Consider the following 18566-nt stretch of genomic DNA (forward strand, 5'->3'; position numbering starts at 1 on the left):
TTGTTAAAAACGATCAGTATTTCTAATTTCAAGCTCAATAGAAACACCCACAAACACAGTCTTTTGCACACTAAGAAATCTCTCTCTCTCTCTCTCTTTCTCCCTCTCTCTCTACTTCAGTAATGTGAGGAATTTCAAGACAAACATAACTGCATTTTTGGCTGCAAGGGGTGCAAAAGTGGAGGCCTCATTATTTGTGGAAGACTCAGCACCTGCAAGGTTGGACACAGCCCTAAAAGCAATGAAAGGGAGATCCTCTTCAAGGCACACAAGTGAGACTGCAGCCGTTTCTTTGTCCACCACACTTGCATGAAACCTTGAGTATAAGAAGTTGGCATAGGCTGTATTATTGATGAATATATTGGAACTGCTGCCTCTGTTCACTAATCTCACTTGTGGAGCCTTAGGTAAACACATATTAGACCTCAAGCACTTCTCTAGCTCTAGTCCCTATAGAGAGAGAGAGAGAGAGCAGGGAAAAGTGAAGTGAGGACTTATCTTTAGAAGCACATATATGCACATCTGATGAGATTTAGGGCAAATATTAACATAAGTAAATGTATACAATGATACCATTTATTTTTTATACAAAGAGGTCACAATCATTACTGGTCATTAGATTTGAAATTAGATGGTTGGGAATATGTTATTGATTAGGTAAAGAGTCTAAAATAAAATTTTTCGAATATTGTGATATACTAATATATTGGGTTTCACATCCAATAGCTAAAAATAATTGTGACATCGTTGTATTAAAAATAAATGGTATACGTTCTCTTAATAAAATAGTCAAACCACGTCAAAAAACTAATATGGTCGTTACGTTAACTAATTCAACTAACAAAAAATTATACTTTAAAAAAATAATTTCCAGTAGATACCTCCTAGGAAATGCTTGCCTTCAAGTGGGACCTAATTACCAAAATTTCTCCATATAAGATTTTTTAATGAACTCATATGTTTTGTTTTTCAGTTTTAGAACTCATAACAAGTATGGATATTTTGATTATTTGGCGAAAGTGACTTAAGTAGTTCAAATTACCAAAATACCAATTTGTTAAGGTTTATAAATTCAGTAGCGCACCTTCGGTATTTTTAACAAAATTCTTAAAAATAAAGCTAAATAAAAGATCTTTCAAAATGTAAAAACTTGATAAAAGTATTGATTTAACTGCCTGATTGACTCTTTCGTTAACTTTTTTTTTTGGGTAAATCTCTTAAAATGAACTGAAACAAGTAAACAATTTTTACTTACCTTTAGTTTCCCTGAGATTGAAATGTAATGGTGGTGAGCAGGGATCCAAAAGACTTGCTTGTCTGGCTTATGTTTCTCAATTTTGGGAAATACATCCTCAGCCTCAAACCACACATTATTCAAAAGATTGTTAGCTGAGCTAGGCTTGTTGAAGGCCGCAAAGTGAAGGTACTGAGGCCTCTCACAGTATTTGCCAGAACTTTGATTGGAGGATTTTTGAGGACCGTCCCCATACCTCTGCAAGATCAAGAAAAGTAAATAAATAGTTTAGAACACATATGGTGTGAGCATATTATACACCTATTCCCTAGGGCATAAAACTTACTTGGGAGGACTTTTTTCAATAGAAAATTTTTGGGAAACACCTAAAACACTAAAAACTTATTTCCAAAATTTTTTTTTTGAATTTTGAGTTTTCTAATGCTTAGATCTCACCCTCCAAAAATTGGATCGTCCTTCCTCAGTCTTGAGACCTGATATTTTTTTTGTATTTTTTTTTAATTGTATAAAAAGTGAAATTTGGAAAAAAGAAATATTGAGGCTAGTCTATGGGCTGAAGAGGTTCATCGTCAAAATGTAGGGCCCTAAAAATCACTCCTAGATTGCGTTTTAGCCGACGGAGTACATTGATAGTATATTTCCACGGGAGCATGAAATCTTTTGGCACTCCCTCCCTATCCGTCACAATACTTGCCCTCGCAGTTTGTACCATATTATTTAGGACTTTTCCTGTATTTATAGATATACTCAACCTAAACCCCTTAGCTTTAAATTTCATAATTGAAGTAATTATATTAATAATACAGTATTAATAATAGAGTACCTGCCAATTCCAATTCCCTGTGTGAGCCCAATGATATGGCACGACCACATCTCCAATACGGAGTCGATGCGACACACTCCCACCCAGTCCACAGTTGATAACGCCTTTAATTTTGAACAAACTCGTTAACAGTTTTGTGGTAACGCCTGTATTAAGCTGCATTAAAACAAGTAATCACACACATACAATAAGTTGCATTAAAACATGTAATCACATAGATGAAAGAGGGAAAGAAATATAGTATAGAGATAATTAATTTATGAAATTAAACACCCATTATCACTTGCATCGAGTTGGTAATCACCGAAAACCAATGTTCGAAAAATCAAACCGGCCTCGGAAACTGGACAAGGGCCAAGTAACATGTAGACCGGCAGCAAGTCCAAAAAGTATTAAAAAATAAAAAAATATTAACAAAATCTAAAAAAAGCAAAAAGTATATTTGCAGCGTGATGAAACAAAACATGTCTAAATAAAGTCGAAATGTAGTGAAAAATGGATTTTTAAAAACTGATTTGTGCTTAAGGGTAATTTTGAAATTTTTTAAAAGATGGAAAGTGTAAAAATAAGTATTCATAGCCAAAACACTTTCCAATATTTGTCAAAATGATAAAAAAAAAAATTAAAAAATGTATTACAAAGAAATCTTTTTATTTTTTGAGATTTTTTTTAAATATCCAGCCAGACCATCAAAACAGTTCAAAACCAGATCTGCCCGATTCCAGTTTGACCGGCTGGTTGCAAGTTGGACCCACCGAGTTTGCGAACAATGGATCAAACTATGGAGAGAGAGAGAGAGACAGAGGTTTTAAAAAAAATAAAATAAAATAAAAATAAAAATAAAACCATATAACATACCATGCCCCTTCCCGCAGCGACCACCGTGACATTCTGCTTTCCAATCTGTCCAATGTGAAACCTTCTCCCTTTGAAGAGAAAGAAGATAATGGATGCCAAAATATTTATAGAGAGAGAGAAAACCCTAAACAACTTACATCAAATATTATGCACCACATCTTACTTCACACTTGCTAGCACAATACACAGTACCATCAAGAAAAATTACAATATGCATAAGACTGCAAAGGGATCTAGAAAACTTGGATCTGAAAGCCTAAGACATAGACCTAACAAACACCTAGTACCCTAGGGCAAGTCAAGAAATAGGGGTGGGCACTAGGTCTGGTCGACCCAATCCAGGTCTGCGTCTGACCCCAGACAAATCGACTCGATGGGTCTGGTCTAGGTTTGGTTTAGGTCCAATGTGGATCATATGAGGTAGGGTCAGGTCCGGGTCAGGGTTGACCTATATATATAACCTGGTCCTCGACCTTGACCAGACTTGTAGCCTTGCCCAAGTCGAACTTAGATCCCATTGACCTGGACCCGGACCGGGACCCGATCGTTTACATAACTATTAACTACATATTCCCTTACTCTAATTCATCAAGTTCAAGGTGACTTACCTCCAAAATCCAAGTGTGTAACATCATGAAGCTTTTTGAAACTTGAAGATTGCAAGAGGAGACTCAAGTCCACAGAATTGGACACAACCAAGCCCACAAAAGGCCCATGTTCATTAATCTTCATGATTTCATTAGGAAGTCTCCCAGTAAGAGAACAATGATGATGAGAAAGTAGAAGAGGAATCAAAACAACCAAAGGAATGATAATTCCAATCAAGAAGGAGATTATTGGAATCAATCTATGATAGAGAATTTCTCTCCCAGCCATTGTAGTTGCAAACAATGCAAACTAAGAGGAAATGGATGCTTGATGGTGTATATTTTAATATTTGTCTAAATATTAAGCCTTTATAAAAGGGGTAATTTCATGGTAATTTTGGGTAAAATTTTAATTCTCAAATAAAACTCAATAAAATTGAGATTAATTTGTTGCTTCGCTTTTAGGGGGTAAATTCGTTATTGAAAAAAAAAAATAAGAAAAAAGAAAAATAATAAATCTAAAATTCCAAATAAGCTATCATATTCAATGCAGGTCAATCCAATTCCAAGTTTCTAGCAATAATGAGATAAGTGTGGTTTTATGAGAGAGTTCATCTTAACATAAACTATGCAATGATGAGATAGGTATGGTTTGATGAGAGAGTTCATCTTAACATAAACTATGACATAATAATGGAAAACTATGGGTAAAAGTGTAAAATCATGTCACAAGACCCTACTAAGAAAATAAAAAAGAAAACTAAAAAATAAGATTGGCATGTATTTAGGTAAAATAAAAAAGAAATAAAAAGTAAGATTGGGGATATACATTAATATACAATATAAACCAGAGTATACTACGAGTGAGTACTATTTAGATATATACTTAAGTACGAGCCTTAATGCATAATCCTTTCTACGATATGGTTATTGATTATTTTTTTTAATACATATTTCATTTGGTATTATTGAGTTTATCTCATAGCCGAATTTATCTCACTTACCCCAAAATTCTCTCTAAAAAGTAATCATGGTCAAGAACAACGCTGTGTATAAACAAGAACAGAAGATTGCTGGGCATTGGGTTGGTGGCTGGCCCGGTTCAGTCAGCCCAATATTTTAAAACTAGTACATGGGCCACAAAATGTGGTATGAGAGCAGGTGCCAATATGGTCATTGGTTCGGGCTTGGGCCAGGCCATAACCCTTCTCTTTTTAGTCTACTGGTCCTTGTTTGGCTTGACTCGGCCCAGTCTAGATTAAGGTCAGGCTTGGACATTACCCAGTTCCTATCTAGGTTTTTATTTATGGCAAAAGAATTCTACTCTCTCGGGAGTAGAATGTGGATTTACTCTCTAGGACAAAATCTCATCAAGAACTAATTTTAGTAACGCAAATTTTAGGGATGTAACCTCCTCAACCCATAGATTAATCCCAATAATTTTTATTTTATTTTCTCTTATTGTACCTTCTATGCACTCATAAATTAATCCTAATATATATATTATTTTTTTCTAATTGTACCCTCTATTCACTTGAAAAATAATAATTTCTAGAGACCATCCAATTTTTGGATAGTGAGGCCTAAATGATAGAAAACTCAAATTTTAATTTTTTTTAGAATAATTATCTAGTAATTATTAAGTTCCCCAAATTTCAGATTGAAAAAGTCCTCCCAAATAAGTCTTCCAACCGAGGGAGTAGAAATACTCTATGCTCTAGAGAGAGCATAGCATTCGTGCCACTTATTTATTCCCTTTAGTTTATTACTCCTCCCCTAGTCTGACTTTGCACGGCCCGGCCCTGCCCAGGCCATCTAGGCCTGGCATGGACTATGGCCTCTTTAGGCCAATAGTTGCCGAGCTGGTCCAGGCTCAAGACGATCATGGTAGGACCAGGGCTTGGCTTGGACCACGCATTGTTAGACTAGATTTGACATATGATTGTCAAAATCTAGCACATCCTTTGAGACAAGGGAAAAGTTAGGTTCTAAACGATAAAAAAGCGCTCTAAAAAATTTCACTAGTGGAGATTGTTTTGATGCTCAAATATCCTCAAATTTATCATCTCGATCTCAAGATGAAAATAAAGGGATTTCAAGTTTTGAAAATAGTATATTTTGTAATGCATTTTTTATCAGTCAATTTTCAAAAAATTTCAAGTTTTTATAGATTTTGATCTATACTATTTTAAAGCTTTAAATTTTATAATTAGTGATGAAAATATATTTTAAGGTTATCACAAAGAGTTTTAATATTAAAACCACATTTTTAAATACTATTTGAAGGTGTGCTTTACTTTGATCGTTTAAAGCCTTGGTATCACACCCCAAGAATTTTCAATACTGATATTCCTGAGATGTGACAGACAAAACATATATACATCTATTGATAGGACAAATTTACACTGACGAATTCTTACAAAGTAACAAAAAAAAAGCTTAGACACAACTACAATATCTTCCCAAAGTTGATCTTGACGATGACACAAATGAAACCGCAGTCATCCTGAAAAATATTTACCATAGTTTGATGAGTTTGGCTACTCAGTAAGTGATCATCATAATCCTAAAAATAATCATAATTGAAAGATATCAATATTTTCCAAAATGAGATCTATTAACAGAAATGCATCAACAGTTTCACTTTCAATAAATGCATAATTAAGTATAATCCGAGTAATTGAAATGCTTATAACACTTTTAACGGTAGTACATAATTCAAAGGATTTCACAAAATACCCTACTGGCGTCCCAAATAGGTCACCTATATACCCCATCAGCGTCCTGATAGGTCCACTTAATCCCTATCGGCGTCCCAGATAGGTCCACTTAATCCCTGCAAGTCCACTTATACCTCACCGGCGTACCGGATGAGTCCACTTAATCCCTACTGACGTCCTGGATAGGTCCACTTATACCTCACCGGCGAACCGGATGAGTCCACTTGCATACTTAAATTATTTCTAATTCTCTTTAAACATTCGAAAGCAGCAATATCATGTACTCAATATATCACTGAAACCATTAATATGAATTTCACTTAAACCATTAATAACAGTCACTCTCTATAACATTTCAAAAATAACCAATCAAATATTTTGGGCTCAAATTTAGAAAGGTAGCAGTTTGTAAAGGCATTCTAGCATAATTGCCAATTTAATATGTATAGAAAAACTCTTATAAAAATTCAAGAATACGGAATTATCACAATTTATGGAATATCAATTCACAAATAAACATTTCACAATAATACTATAATCAATTGCAAAAATGTCAATTTTTAAATAATAAGGCAGTCATTTGCACATGAATTTTACAATGTCTAAATATTCAAAACAGTAGAAAGAAATATCACAATTTTACTAAAAGCAGAAATATCACATTTATTTCTAACAATAGACAAGAAAAATAAATAAATTTATTTTTCTAATTTACAGCATTCAAAATTTCTAACATAGATAAAATATCACAATTTTTATTAAAAAGATTATTTTTCAAGATAATGAGGTCACGTGCGCATAAAATTTATTACGCCTAAAATTCATGATAATAAGCAGAAATAATTATTTCATTTTATTTTTAAAAAGAATGGATTATTTTTCGAGACAATGAGATCACTTACACACAAAACTGATAAAATAAAGATCCTAGACGGAAATATCACTATTTATTAAAAATAGACTATTTTTCAGAAAGACGATGTCACTTACACACAAAACTTATAAAATAAAGATCCTGGACGGAAATATCACTATTTATTAAAAATAGACTATTTTTCAGAAAGACGATGTCACTTACACACAAAACTTATAAAATAAAGATCCTGGACGGAAATATCACTATTTATTGAAAACACACTATTTTTCAAGAAGACGATGTCACTTACCCACAATTATTTGAGAGGGAGCTTTCGATAAAAAATTCGGTTCGAGAGAGAAGTTCACTATGTTTCGACCAGAGAGAGAGATCTCAAAATTTTGTTTTAGGGTGGGAGTGCTCACATCCCCTATTTAAATTCTTATAACGTATTATTATATTATTTTCTTTCGCTCTACCTCATACCTGAGGTGTCGCGTTAAAAACAGACTTTTATCGTACGAAAACCACGTCCGCTAAAGGACGCTGCCAGCTACAAGCAGCAGGAGGCAAAAGAGGGCAAAGGAAAAAAAGTAAAGGCAAAGCAAAAGTTAATCCAAAGCAAAAGTTTTTGAAAACAGTGATGGTCCTCAAGGACCATCATATTCAAACAGAACATCACCTATTTAAAAGCATATTTTCTCCTTTTTTTTTTTTTTTTTTTTGAAATTTTAGGATTGTTACATTCTTCTATCCTTAAAGAAATTTAGTCCTCAAAATTTGCGTACCTGACTTTATCCCGGTCTGTACACACAAATAATGTGATTTTTTAAGTACATTCTTTTTAAATTTCCTAAAGATCTTAAACCTATTGCTCGGATACCATAATTATCACACCCCAAGAATTTTCAATACTGATATTCTTGAGAAGTGACAGACAAAACATATATACATCTATTGATAGGACAAATTTACACTGACGAATTCTTACAAAGTAACAAAAAAAAAGCTTAGACACAACTACAATATCTTCCCAAAGTTGATCTTGACGAGGACACAAATGAAACCGCAGTCATCCTGAAAAATGTTTACCATAGTTTGATGAGTTTGGCTACTCAGTAAGTGATCATCATAATCCTAAAAATAATCATGATTGAATATTTTCCAAAATGAGATCTATTAACAGAAATGCATCAACAGTTTCACTTTCAATAAATGCATAATTAAGTATAATCCTAGTAATTGAAATGCTTATAACACTTTTAACGGTAGTACATAATTCAAAGGATTTCACAAAATACCCTACTGGCGTCCCAAGTAGATCACCTATATACCCCATCAGCGTCCTGATAGGTCCACTTAATCCCTATCGGCGTCCCAGATAGGTCCACTTAATCCCTGCAGGTCCACTTATACCTCACCGGCGTACCGGATGAGTCCACTTAATCCCTACCGGCGTCCCGGATAGGTCCACTTATACCTCACCGGCGAACCGGATGAGTCCACTTGCATACTTAAATTATTTCTAAATCTCTTTAAACATTCGAAAGCAGCAATATCATGTACTCAATATATCACTGAAACCATTAATATGAATTTCACTTAAACCATTAATAACAATCACTCTCTATAACATTTCAAAAATAACCAATCAAATATTTTGGGCTCAAATTTAGAAAGGTAGTAGTTTGTAAAGGCATTCTAGCATAATTGCCAATTTAATATGTATAGAAAAACTCTTATAAAAATTCAAGAATACGGAATTATCACAATTTATGGAATATCAATTCACAAATAAACATTTCACAATAATACTATAATCAATTGCAAAAATGTCAATTTTTAAATAATAAGGCAGTCATTTGCACATGAATTTTACAATGTCTAAATATTCAAAACAGTAGAAAGAAATATCACAATTTTACTAAAAGCAGAAATATCACATTTATTTCTAACAATAGACAAGAAAAATAAATAAATTTATTTTTCTAATTTACAGCATTCAAAATTTCTAACATAGATAAAATATCACAATTTTTATTAAAAAGATTATTTTTCAAGATAATGAGGTCACGTGCGCATAAAATTTATTGTGCCTAAAATTCATGATAATAAGCAGAAATAATTATTTCATTTTATTTTTAAAAAGAATGGATTATTTTTCGAGACAATGAGATCACTTACACACAAAACTGATAAAATAAAGATCCTAGACGGAAATATCACTATTTATTAAAAATAGACTGTTTTACAGAAAGACGATGTCACTTACACACAAAACTTATAAAATAAAGATCCTGGACGGAAATATCACTATTTATTAAAAATAGACTATTTTTCAGAAAGACGATGTCACTTACACACAAATCTTATAAAATAAAGATCCTGGACGGAAATATCACTATTTATTGAAAACACACTATTTTTCAAGAAGACGATGTCACTTACCCACAATTATTTGAGAGGGTGCTTCCGATAAAAAAATTCGGTTCGAGAGAGAAGTTCACTGTGTTTCGATCAGAGAGAGATCTCAAAATTTTGTTTTAAGGTGGGAGTGCTCACATCCCCTATTTAAATTCTTATAACGTATTATTATATTATTTTCTTACGCTCTACCTCATACCTGAGGTGTCGCGTTAAAAGCAGACTTTTATCGTACGAAAACCACGTCCGCTAAAGGACGCTGCCAGCTACAAGCAGCAGGAGGCAAAAGCGGGCAAAGGAAAAAAAGTAAAGGCAAAGCAAAAGTTAATCCAAAGCCAAAGTTTTTGAAAACAGTGATGGTCCTCAAGGACCATCATATTCAAACAGAACATCACCTATTTAAAAGCATATTTTCTCCTTTTTTTTTTTTTTTTTTTTTTTGAAATTTTAGGATTGTTACACTTGGCCTTATACAAACCGCACCCTTAAGACAATGCCAAATTTTTATTTTCTGATACATATTTAGTTACAATAAAAATGACAGTATTATGTGGGCAATGTATATATCCAGGTACATGCCTCGTAAACCCAATCCTCTCTCTCAGCATGATTATTGACTTTCTTCTTTTTATAAAAAACTTATTCCCTTTGGTATTTTTTTAAATTTATCTTAACCCAAATTCTCTCTTTTACCCAAGATTCTCTTACCCAACATTTCAATCTCTTATTTTATTTTGGATTGTTAAAATTATAATTTTTTACTATTTAAAATAATTTATGCTAATTGCAGATAAGGGATTCAAAATTTGCTTATATTTTAAAAATAATTTATGCTACTTAGTAAACTTCTAAAATTTGTTTCTTCATTTTCCTTTTTATGGACATGTTGAACACCTACAACCTTTTTTTTTTTATAACACCAGCTGATAAGGGTTTCAACCCTGATCAAGACTTTGGAAACAAAAAAGAAAATAGAAATAATAGTTTAAAAATAAAAAATATATTAAAAAGTTGGTCAAACTTCATTTAGCTGGTTGAATTGGTTAAAACCGACTAGTCTGACTGGCTAATCTTGATTTTTACATGTTTTTAACCAACCTTGACTTTTACCTTAGACCAAACTGATCAAGGCACTGGTTAGCGGTTGGGTTGGATTTTGAAAACAAAAAGAAAATATAAATAATAGTTTAAAAATAAAAAATATATTACAACGTTTGTCAAACTTCATTAGCTGGTCGAATTGTTTAAAACCAGCAAGTCTGACCGACCAACTCTGATTTTTATCTATTTTCAACCAAACTTGGCTTTTACCTTATACCAAAAACATCAAGGCACTAGTTAGCAATCTGATATGGTCTTGATAACCATAGGCGCCAAAGAATTAGATGAGTTGGCTTGAAACCCCCTGCTCCAAATGCTCCCAAACCAAGGGATCACTTTGATGCAAACTAGGGGGTTCCTGCAGTTAATCGCCAACCCACGATATGCTGGGTTTGGTGATAGTCAAATTACCATATCCATTTTTTTTCAAAAAGATTAAAGGCATTTTTGTAAAAAAAAAAGAAAGGATTTTCTTGTGAAACAAGAAAGTGAAATCTATATAAGGAAACCATTGAATACATAATACCTATCATTTTGAGGGTCACCTCTTTAGGGGTTATGATAAGGGTTCTCCAAAAAAGTGAAATCTATACAAGGAACCAAATAATACATAATACATATTCTTGCACTCGATTTATAGTTGTATTCATCTACTTCGTATTTAGCTAGCCTTGTACACGATCTTGGGTGGGATCGCGATATTTGGCATTCTCAGTTCCGCAATAGGGGTGGCAATAAACCCGAACCCAACCCAGTACCTGAAAGTAGACTTGACCCAGGTCCGAATATGGGTCCAAAAATTGGACCTGACGGGTTGGGTCCGGATCCAAATCTTGGACCCGAACACTATTCAGGTCCAAGTTTGAGTCCAATCAGTTCCGATCGGGTCCAGGTCTGGGTCCCACATATATGTTTGGGTCCTAATTTATAAAAGTTAGTTAAATGTATTTAAATACATATAAATTTTAATTATTGAATCGGGTCTGGTGGGTCCTGGAACCGGGTCTAGTCCCACATTACATATTCTAATATCTAAAACTTTTTTGTATCTGGGTCCGGATGACCCTTTGCCAACCTAGAAGCAATTCCTGAGTCCTGTAGATAATTTGCATGTGGATAAGAACCCCTGGGGGTATCTAAAATTTTGTGCTTTTTCTAGAATTACTTGCTTATTAAGTCTTGATTCGACCCAACTTTTCAACGTCCTCAGTAAATTACAATTTCAACGTGATGCGTATTGGTTTAGTTTGAGTATGGGAATGCTAGATTCAAATAATTGATCATTTTTTTTTCTTCAAACAATCATCCCATCTGAATTGAAAAAATTAATATCTTTGGAGTAAATCCAGTTATGCTTTCTTGTTGTTTTTGGGTTGCTTCTTTTTCCTATTTTTATTATTGTCAATGGAATCCTTTTGTTTCCTATTCTTTCTTTCTGGTTTCCTACTCTTATTTCCTTCTTTGTCCCAAACATATATATATATATATATATATATATATATATATATATATATATATATATATATATATATATATATATATATATATATATATATATATATATATATATATATATATATATATATATATATATATGCGCAACTCAGTGAGGAAAAAGGGCCCCGACCTTTTTTTTTAAAGTAGATTATGAGTTAGATTTTTGAAGGCATCAGTGAGGTGGTATTAGTGATAGGAATGGAAACCACAATGTGGTGACTATATGTAGGGATGCTACCACCACAACCCCAACCCCCACCCCTTTCTTAAAAGTTGTAAGCCAGCCGGAATTTGGGCTCCTACCCCTTGGTGAGAATGGAGTCAAGGACCCAAATAAAATCTAAGCATTACTTATCAAATATTATTTTCAATGTGTGATTCAATGTTATATACAAGGAAAAAGTTTATATAATGCGTCAATCTTATACTATTGAAGTAAGGTGCACCTCAAAAACTTATGCCCAATTCATTGTCATATATAAGGAAAATGTTTATATAAAGTGTCAATTTTATGCTATAGAAGTAAGTCACATATCAAAAACCCATGGAAAAACGTTGTTCCGACCATGTCAACTTCGAGATGTATGGATATAAAAAAAAAAGAAAAAATAATTTCAAGTTATAAAAATAGTGCATCTTATAACACATTATCTGACTGTTTATTTTCTAAAAAATTTAAATATTTGTTGATATACTTGATTGGCATCATTTTGGAGTGTTAAATTTTATAATTAGGGATGGCCATAGTATACGTCTAGGATGGAGAAAAGTCTCATGATGTGTTATTAGAACTAATAATATTAGAGTGCGGTATGTATAGTGTCCAGGTTCTAAATAATCAAAGTAAAGTGCACCTTCAAATAGTCTCGAGAAATGTGATTTCATGATTTCAATACTGGATATCTTAGTGATAATCCTAAAATAAATTTTCATCTTTAATTATAAAATTTAAAACTTCAAAAATAGTATAGGCTGAGGAGATTTATTTTGAGGTTGAGCTCTATTGTTTAGAGACTCGGATAATATTACGAAAAAAGTTTATATTGAGTCGAGGCTCTAAACAAATATTCAGACCATCCACATTCATATACACCAGCTATGATCACTTTATAACCTATCTATTGTCAAATTTACATTGCTACTTACAATATTCTCACAATCGAAAAACATGTATCAATCAGCTATAATCATTCCATTTATCCTTGATATTCTCATAATAGAAAAACATATATCAATCAGCTATGATCAAACATATATCAATCAGCTATGATCACTCCATTTATACTTGACATCCACAATGTCTTAAGATTTTGCCCAACTTTCATTTATCCTTGAGATCCATACTATCTTAAGATTTTCTCCATTGATCACAGATGACGAGTCTAGTTAAATGTCTCGTTAAATGTATGACTACCAAAATCCAATATCTTTCCCCACTTTGCCCCAACTTCTACAAAACTCATACATATAAAAGATCCAATACTGTAGACACATAAATTGGGAATTTAAGTTAGAAATTATAAATTAGAGAGTTTAATCACAAAATTACATGTCACATGAACAAATATATGGATCGTTTCGTTACAAAATGAACTATCTTGATCATTTCTTTACAAAATGAACTGAATACAAATGCAGTATCTTATTCTCATCGTTTAGCTTCATGATGGTTTTCAGAGGAACGAGAAGGTAGCCTACGTATCATTCATTTAGCACGAATAATGTGCATATATAAACATACATCCAAAATTACATAAACTCGGATCCATGAAAGAAATATTAATGTACCTATTTGTGAGTCTATATCAAAGTCCATGAACAATTGTGTGATGTGATAGTCAGTTAACTTGTTTATCCGTAGCCCCCTTCTCAAAGTACCAGATACCTAAGGTGCATTCTTAATGAGCAATATAACCATTAGCACTACCAACAAACTAAAACTACGAGAACCATATATCAAAAAACGAATTCTGAAAATATATAGGGGGACTCTTGGACGAAGACGAACTATATGCGGATTTCATAAGCAAATCACATTCAGTGATTATTGCAGTAAAATGGAATAAGATGAACTGATTCCAAATCACAAGTCAGATTCTCAAATGATTGAACCAATTGATTCATATCATAACACCAATAAAACCATACTTCAACTAGATTATCCAAGATCCATGAACAGGAAAAACCACATCAATGAAGTATAGCACCAATAAAACTGAATACTTGAACTAGATTATCCAAGATGCATAAACAGGACAAACCACATCAATTAAGTATAGACTACATAAAATGAGGTCATTTGATATGTTATGATTTATCCATGAACCCAATCTCTAACACAGTGAAAGAGTGATTCGAACCTGAATTTTTCTTTGAGAAAGTGTCAGCATGCTATGATTAAAATGACTTTACCCTTTCTTCTATAGTAAAAGTTTCTCATATCCTATGTCATAATAGAGCACAAGATTCTAATATTTAATGTATCACTAGACAACTTCCTGCGCTCTATTTAGCCATGATAATAGCCAATTTTGAGACATCATAACCTCAAAACAAGAAATAAAACATCATGCATAAATAAAGCTATCATCAACGCAGTTAATCCAAATAATTTCCATGTTCACCATGTGAGTTGTTAATCTCAAATATCTATCAAAATTGACAAAGGCAAATGTGCCTAAGTGTATTGATATTTCATTTATATATTTAATAAATCCATTTATATTACAAAAGATTATGGCTGAGTTGATGCTATCCAATTCAATTTCCAAAATGGATACGGCCAAACTCGAGCCTCAATACATAATTTTGGCCCTAAACTGTGCCGGCCCATTACCATTATGTCTCTACTACATTATTAAGTCAGAGTTAGACATGTATCAGAAGAATAAAAAAAGCCTATTAGCACCATTATTACTATTTTTTATTTCCATTATAGCTATTACTATTTATCAAACCAGAGTTATAAGAAGGGACCTTATATAAATAAAGATTGTGGGGTATATGCTTTCATAATAGAACCATAAAAAATAATGTGTCCCTCAACCACAGGGAGAGAGAGGGTTATGTGGGGAGAAAGAGGGAGTTTATTTTCTTAAAATCACCGAGGGTTATGTGGGGAGACAGAGTGAGTTTATTTTCTTAAAATCTCCTAAAATCTTGAGAGAGAATATTAAATTTTTTTTGGATAATTTAGTGGGGAAGACCGCCCCTACCCGTTTTTTCAAGTATATTAGTAGTTAGCTTTTTGGAGGTGTATCAACACTAAAAAAAGAAATATTAAGGATAGATCTTTTAAAATTTAAAAAGATGTTGGAGAGAGATCTTATAATTTAGAAAGATGCTATGTAAGAGAGATCTTATATAGTTAAAGAGAAGAAAGTCACGTGGATTCTAAAGGGAGTTTATTTTTTTAGAAACTATTAAAATCTTGAGAGATAATATTAAAGAGATATCATCCACACTCAAAAAGAAATATTAGTGAGATATCTACTAAATTTAAAAAGATGCTATAGTAGGGAGAGATCTTAAAATTTAGAAAGATGCTATATAAGACAGACCTTACATAGTTAGTGAGAGACTCCAAAACTTTGAGAGTGAGAATTACGAGGATGAACAATAAGAAAGATAAAATTAAAATACATACCTTTAGGAAGAGATAGAGAAAAAGTATTCACATTCTATCTCAAGGGAGATAGAGAGGAGGGAGGGAGTTTCTCTTTTAATAAATTTATTTATGAAAGTTATATGAGGGTTACAACATTTTAACTATGTTTTTAAATATTTACTAAAAAATGCCATGATTTATTTTAGGTAAAGAGAGAATTGTGTACCTATCCTAAAACATACGCTAAATCTATCTCCAAAACAAGAAATATGTGATTTTTAGGGGAAAAGAGAGAAATAGATTGTAAGTACCTAACATAGTTAAAGAGAGAGAGAGAGAGAGGAGAGAGAGACACCTAACAAAATTGAGATTTTTTTTAGGCGACCAAGATTTTAGCACGATTTATTTTATTGAATGTTAAAATCAAATATTCCCCATTTAAGGGAAGAGAGAGATAGTTGCGTACATATCCTAAAAATCCATCTACATAAAAAGAGGAATATGTGATCTTTTGGGGGGGAGAGAGAATACGCTTAGGGAGAGAGAGAATACGCCTAGAGAGATAAAGATTGAGAATAACACCTACTTTAGTAGGAGAATAAAATTTAATAGATAGATAGAGAGAGTTGTGTGCCTATCTTAAAACATTTCTTAAGTTCATCTTAAAAAAAGAGGAACATGTGATCTTTATGGGAAGAGAGAGAGATAGAGAGTACACACTTAAAACAAAGTTTAAGATTTAAGAGAAATAGAGGAGAGAAAGACATACCTAACAAAACCGAGAGATCTTTTTAAGAGACCAAGATTTTAGTAGAATTTATTTTATAGAGTAATAAAGGAAAGTAGAGGATGTAATTATCCTTTCAAACAATGTTGTCACATTCGCTTGGGTTTGGTCTAAAAAATGAAGCAATGTGGTGCTTCGGCGGATTCAGAGGAAGACTTCGATTCTTATTCATTTTACAATAAATAGAAATCTATTATTTAAATTTATAAATAATAAAAATTTTAAAATAATAATATATAAATTTATTACTACACTTGTTGAAATAATATTTTAATAGTATCAATTTTAAAGTTACTTTTTGAATGCCCTTAGAATTAGGAGCATAAAAGTATCTGAATAATTTTTTTAAATTTGAAAAATATCAATACTTTTGACTTTTATTTTGAGCTCAGTCAAAGTCCGTAAGGTGGTATTGCTTTTTTCTTTTTTCTTTTTTTACATCGCTATATGTGTCAAATGTTCATATGTAATCACTTATTTCATTCCTACGTGCAACACATAAATCTATCTATGATTACTACACCCTAATTTTGGTTACGGCATTGGATTGATTTAATAGTTTATTATCCAATTCATCACACAACACCAATAGTTCACCCGCTTATTGTATTGCCTTTATATATAAAAAGCTTTTTCATATCCACTATTGTTTATGTATTATTATTTATTTGAGATTTTTGACATCCACTACTGGTAATGGTTATTTGTATTGTTAATGGTTGAACTTTTAATGGTTTTGTGTGTTATTGTTTTTTGTGTACTATAGGCAATATAGAGGTTGATTTTTTATGTGCTATAAGCCGTATAGAAGGAGATAGCTAGGTAAGTTAAAAAGAAAAAAACTAATAACAAAGGGGCTACACATATTATAGTTTTTAAAGAGAGAAAAAAAAATATGAACTGCACAGCTTTTTCAAGCATTATTTCCAATTGACTTCCAATTGAGTAATCAAGCCACATTAAAGGTAAGTTGTAGTAATCCTTTTGTTTATAGGTATTACTCCTATTTCGTGAAGATTGACAAAACACATTCTATCTTTAAAGGTAAGTTGTTGTATTTTTCTAATATTTATTTTCAAAATGTTATCAGTTCATATATATTGTAGAACAAGGTTAAAACAAGGATTAGAGTAGTATCATACTACAGAAACATAGCCATTCCTACGGTATATAATTATTTTATTTAAGCTTCATAAGCACTTGCTTTGAATTAATTAGTTCATGATCTTATTTTGTGGATGTTCTCTTTCAAGTAAAAGTAATAAACAATACAACCGGGAGTCATGGCTTAGAACCAAAAGACAACAATGAGGTTATTGTGGTGTATGATGTTATGGATTTCATGTCATATTCATAGAGATTGGCATTATAAATTTTTATATAGATTCCCCCTTATCTATCATGCATTATGTGTACGCATGCAATCATTATTAATGTATTTAGTATGGTATTTGTTGTCATGCATTACATAATTAATTATCATCATATGTCCAAAATTAATAATGATATTATGTAATAATAGGAAATGTGTAATACTTATATGATTAATTAAGAGATTGGTCATTATATTTCTATTTTGCATACAAACAAAATTATTTATATAATATCTTAATTTCATTCTACGTGCACACCTAATCTAACTAGGAGGTACAATATTCAAGTCACAACAGTCCCTTTTATATGTGTATTATACATTTAGTGGCATAGGTTCCATAATAATAAGGCACATTGATGACTGATATTGAAATAGAGAGAGTTAAGAGAGAAGAAAATGGAGCTCATTTATTCATGAGATTTTTAACTTCTATATCTCATGAGACCCAAGAATTGAAAATATTAATTGTAAGCAAAATGTCTCCATCTTTTTTATCTTACAACCCCTGGATCCCTTTGACCATAAATTTTTGATCCAAAAAACTACTAAAATGACACCCTATTCAAACTCCATCTCTCTCTCTCTAAAACTTCATCTCTCTATCTCGTCACTTCTCAATGAGTTTACTAGTCAAGGGATTTAGCTTGAGCTCGAATACGAGTACATCTTCTTATGT

The 18566-nt window shown here is 32.2% G+C and overlaps 2 protein-coding genes across 3 annotated transcripts in view; both read right to left on the reverse strand.

The window, feature by feature from the left end:
* Positions 1–14792, reverse strand: LOC18426666 (bark storage protein A). 2 transcript variants are annotated; one of them, XM_088866703.1, is made up of 5 exons: positions 13910–14792; positions 2937–3004; positions 2079–2234; positions 1256–1492; positions 1–450 (listed from the first exon to the last, which is right to left on the reverse strand). In XM_088866703.1, exons 1-5 carry the CDS (start codon positions 13935–13937, stop codon positions 112–114), a joined length of 828 nt encoding a protein of 275 aa, XP_088722829.1. In that variant the 5' UTR covers positions 13938–14792; the 3' UTR covers positions 1–111. The 2 variants fall into 2 exon arrangements, with proteins under 2 accessions (XP_088722829.1, XP_088722828.1); XM_088866702.1 differs by lacking the exon at positions 13910–14792 and adding an exon at positions 3545–3996.
* Positions 13293–18566, reverse strand: part of LOC18426667 (bark storage protein A) — an 18410-nt gene continuing 13136 nt past the window's right edge. Inside the window, exon 5 of the mRNA XM_088866701.1 lies at positions 13293–13603. Coding sequence (XP_088722827.1) covers positions 13532–13603 — 72 coding nt within the window. The 3' untranslated portion in view covers positions 13293–13531. The remainder of the gene's footprint in view (positions 13604–18566) is intronic.

This window comes from Amborella trichopoda, chromosome 5 (assembly GCF_054954075.1).
Source record: "Amborella trichopoda isolate Santa Cruz 75 chromosome 5, AtrichopodaSantaCruz75HAP2 v2.0, whole genome shotgun sequence".
Lineage (NCBI taxonomy): Eukaryota > Viridiplantae > Streptophyta > Magnoliopsida > Amborellales > Amborellaceae > Amborella > Amborella trichopoda.

What these genes read in the sequence shown, in the direction of transcription:
- LOC18426666 (XM_088866702.1), bottom strand. Translation starts at nt 3,812, where the DNA reads ATGGCTGGGAGAGAAATTCTCTATCATAGATTGATTCCAATAATCTCC. An exon ending in CAGGGAATTGGAATTGGCAG is followed by an intron (nt 1,493 to 2,078) that starts GTACTCTATTAT and finishes TTGATCTTGCAG; the next exon opens with AGGTATGGGGACGGTCCTCA. An exon ending in CAATCTCAGGGAAACTAAAG is followed by an intron (nt 451 to 1,255) that starts GTAAGTAAAAAT and finishes CTCTCTCTATAG; the next exon opens with GGACTAGAGCTAGAGAAGTG.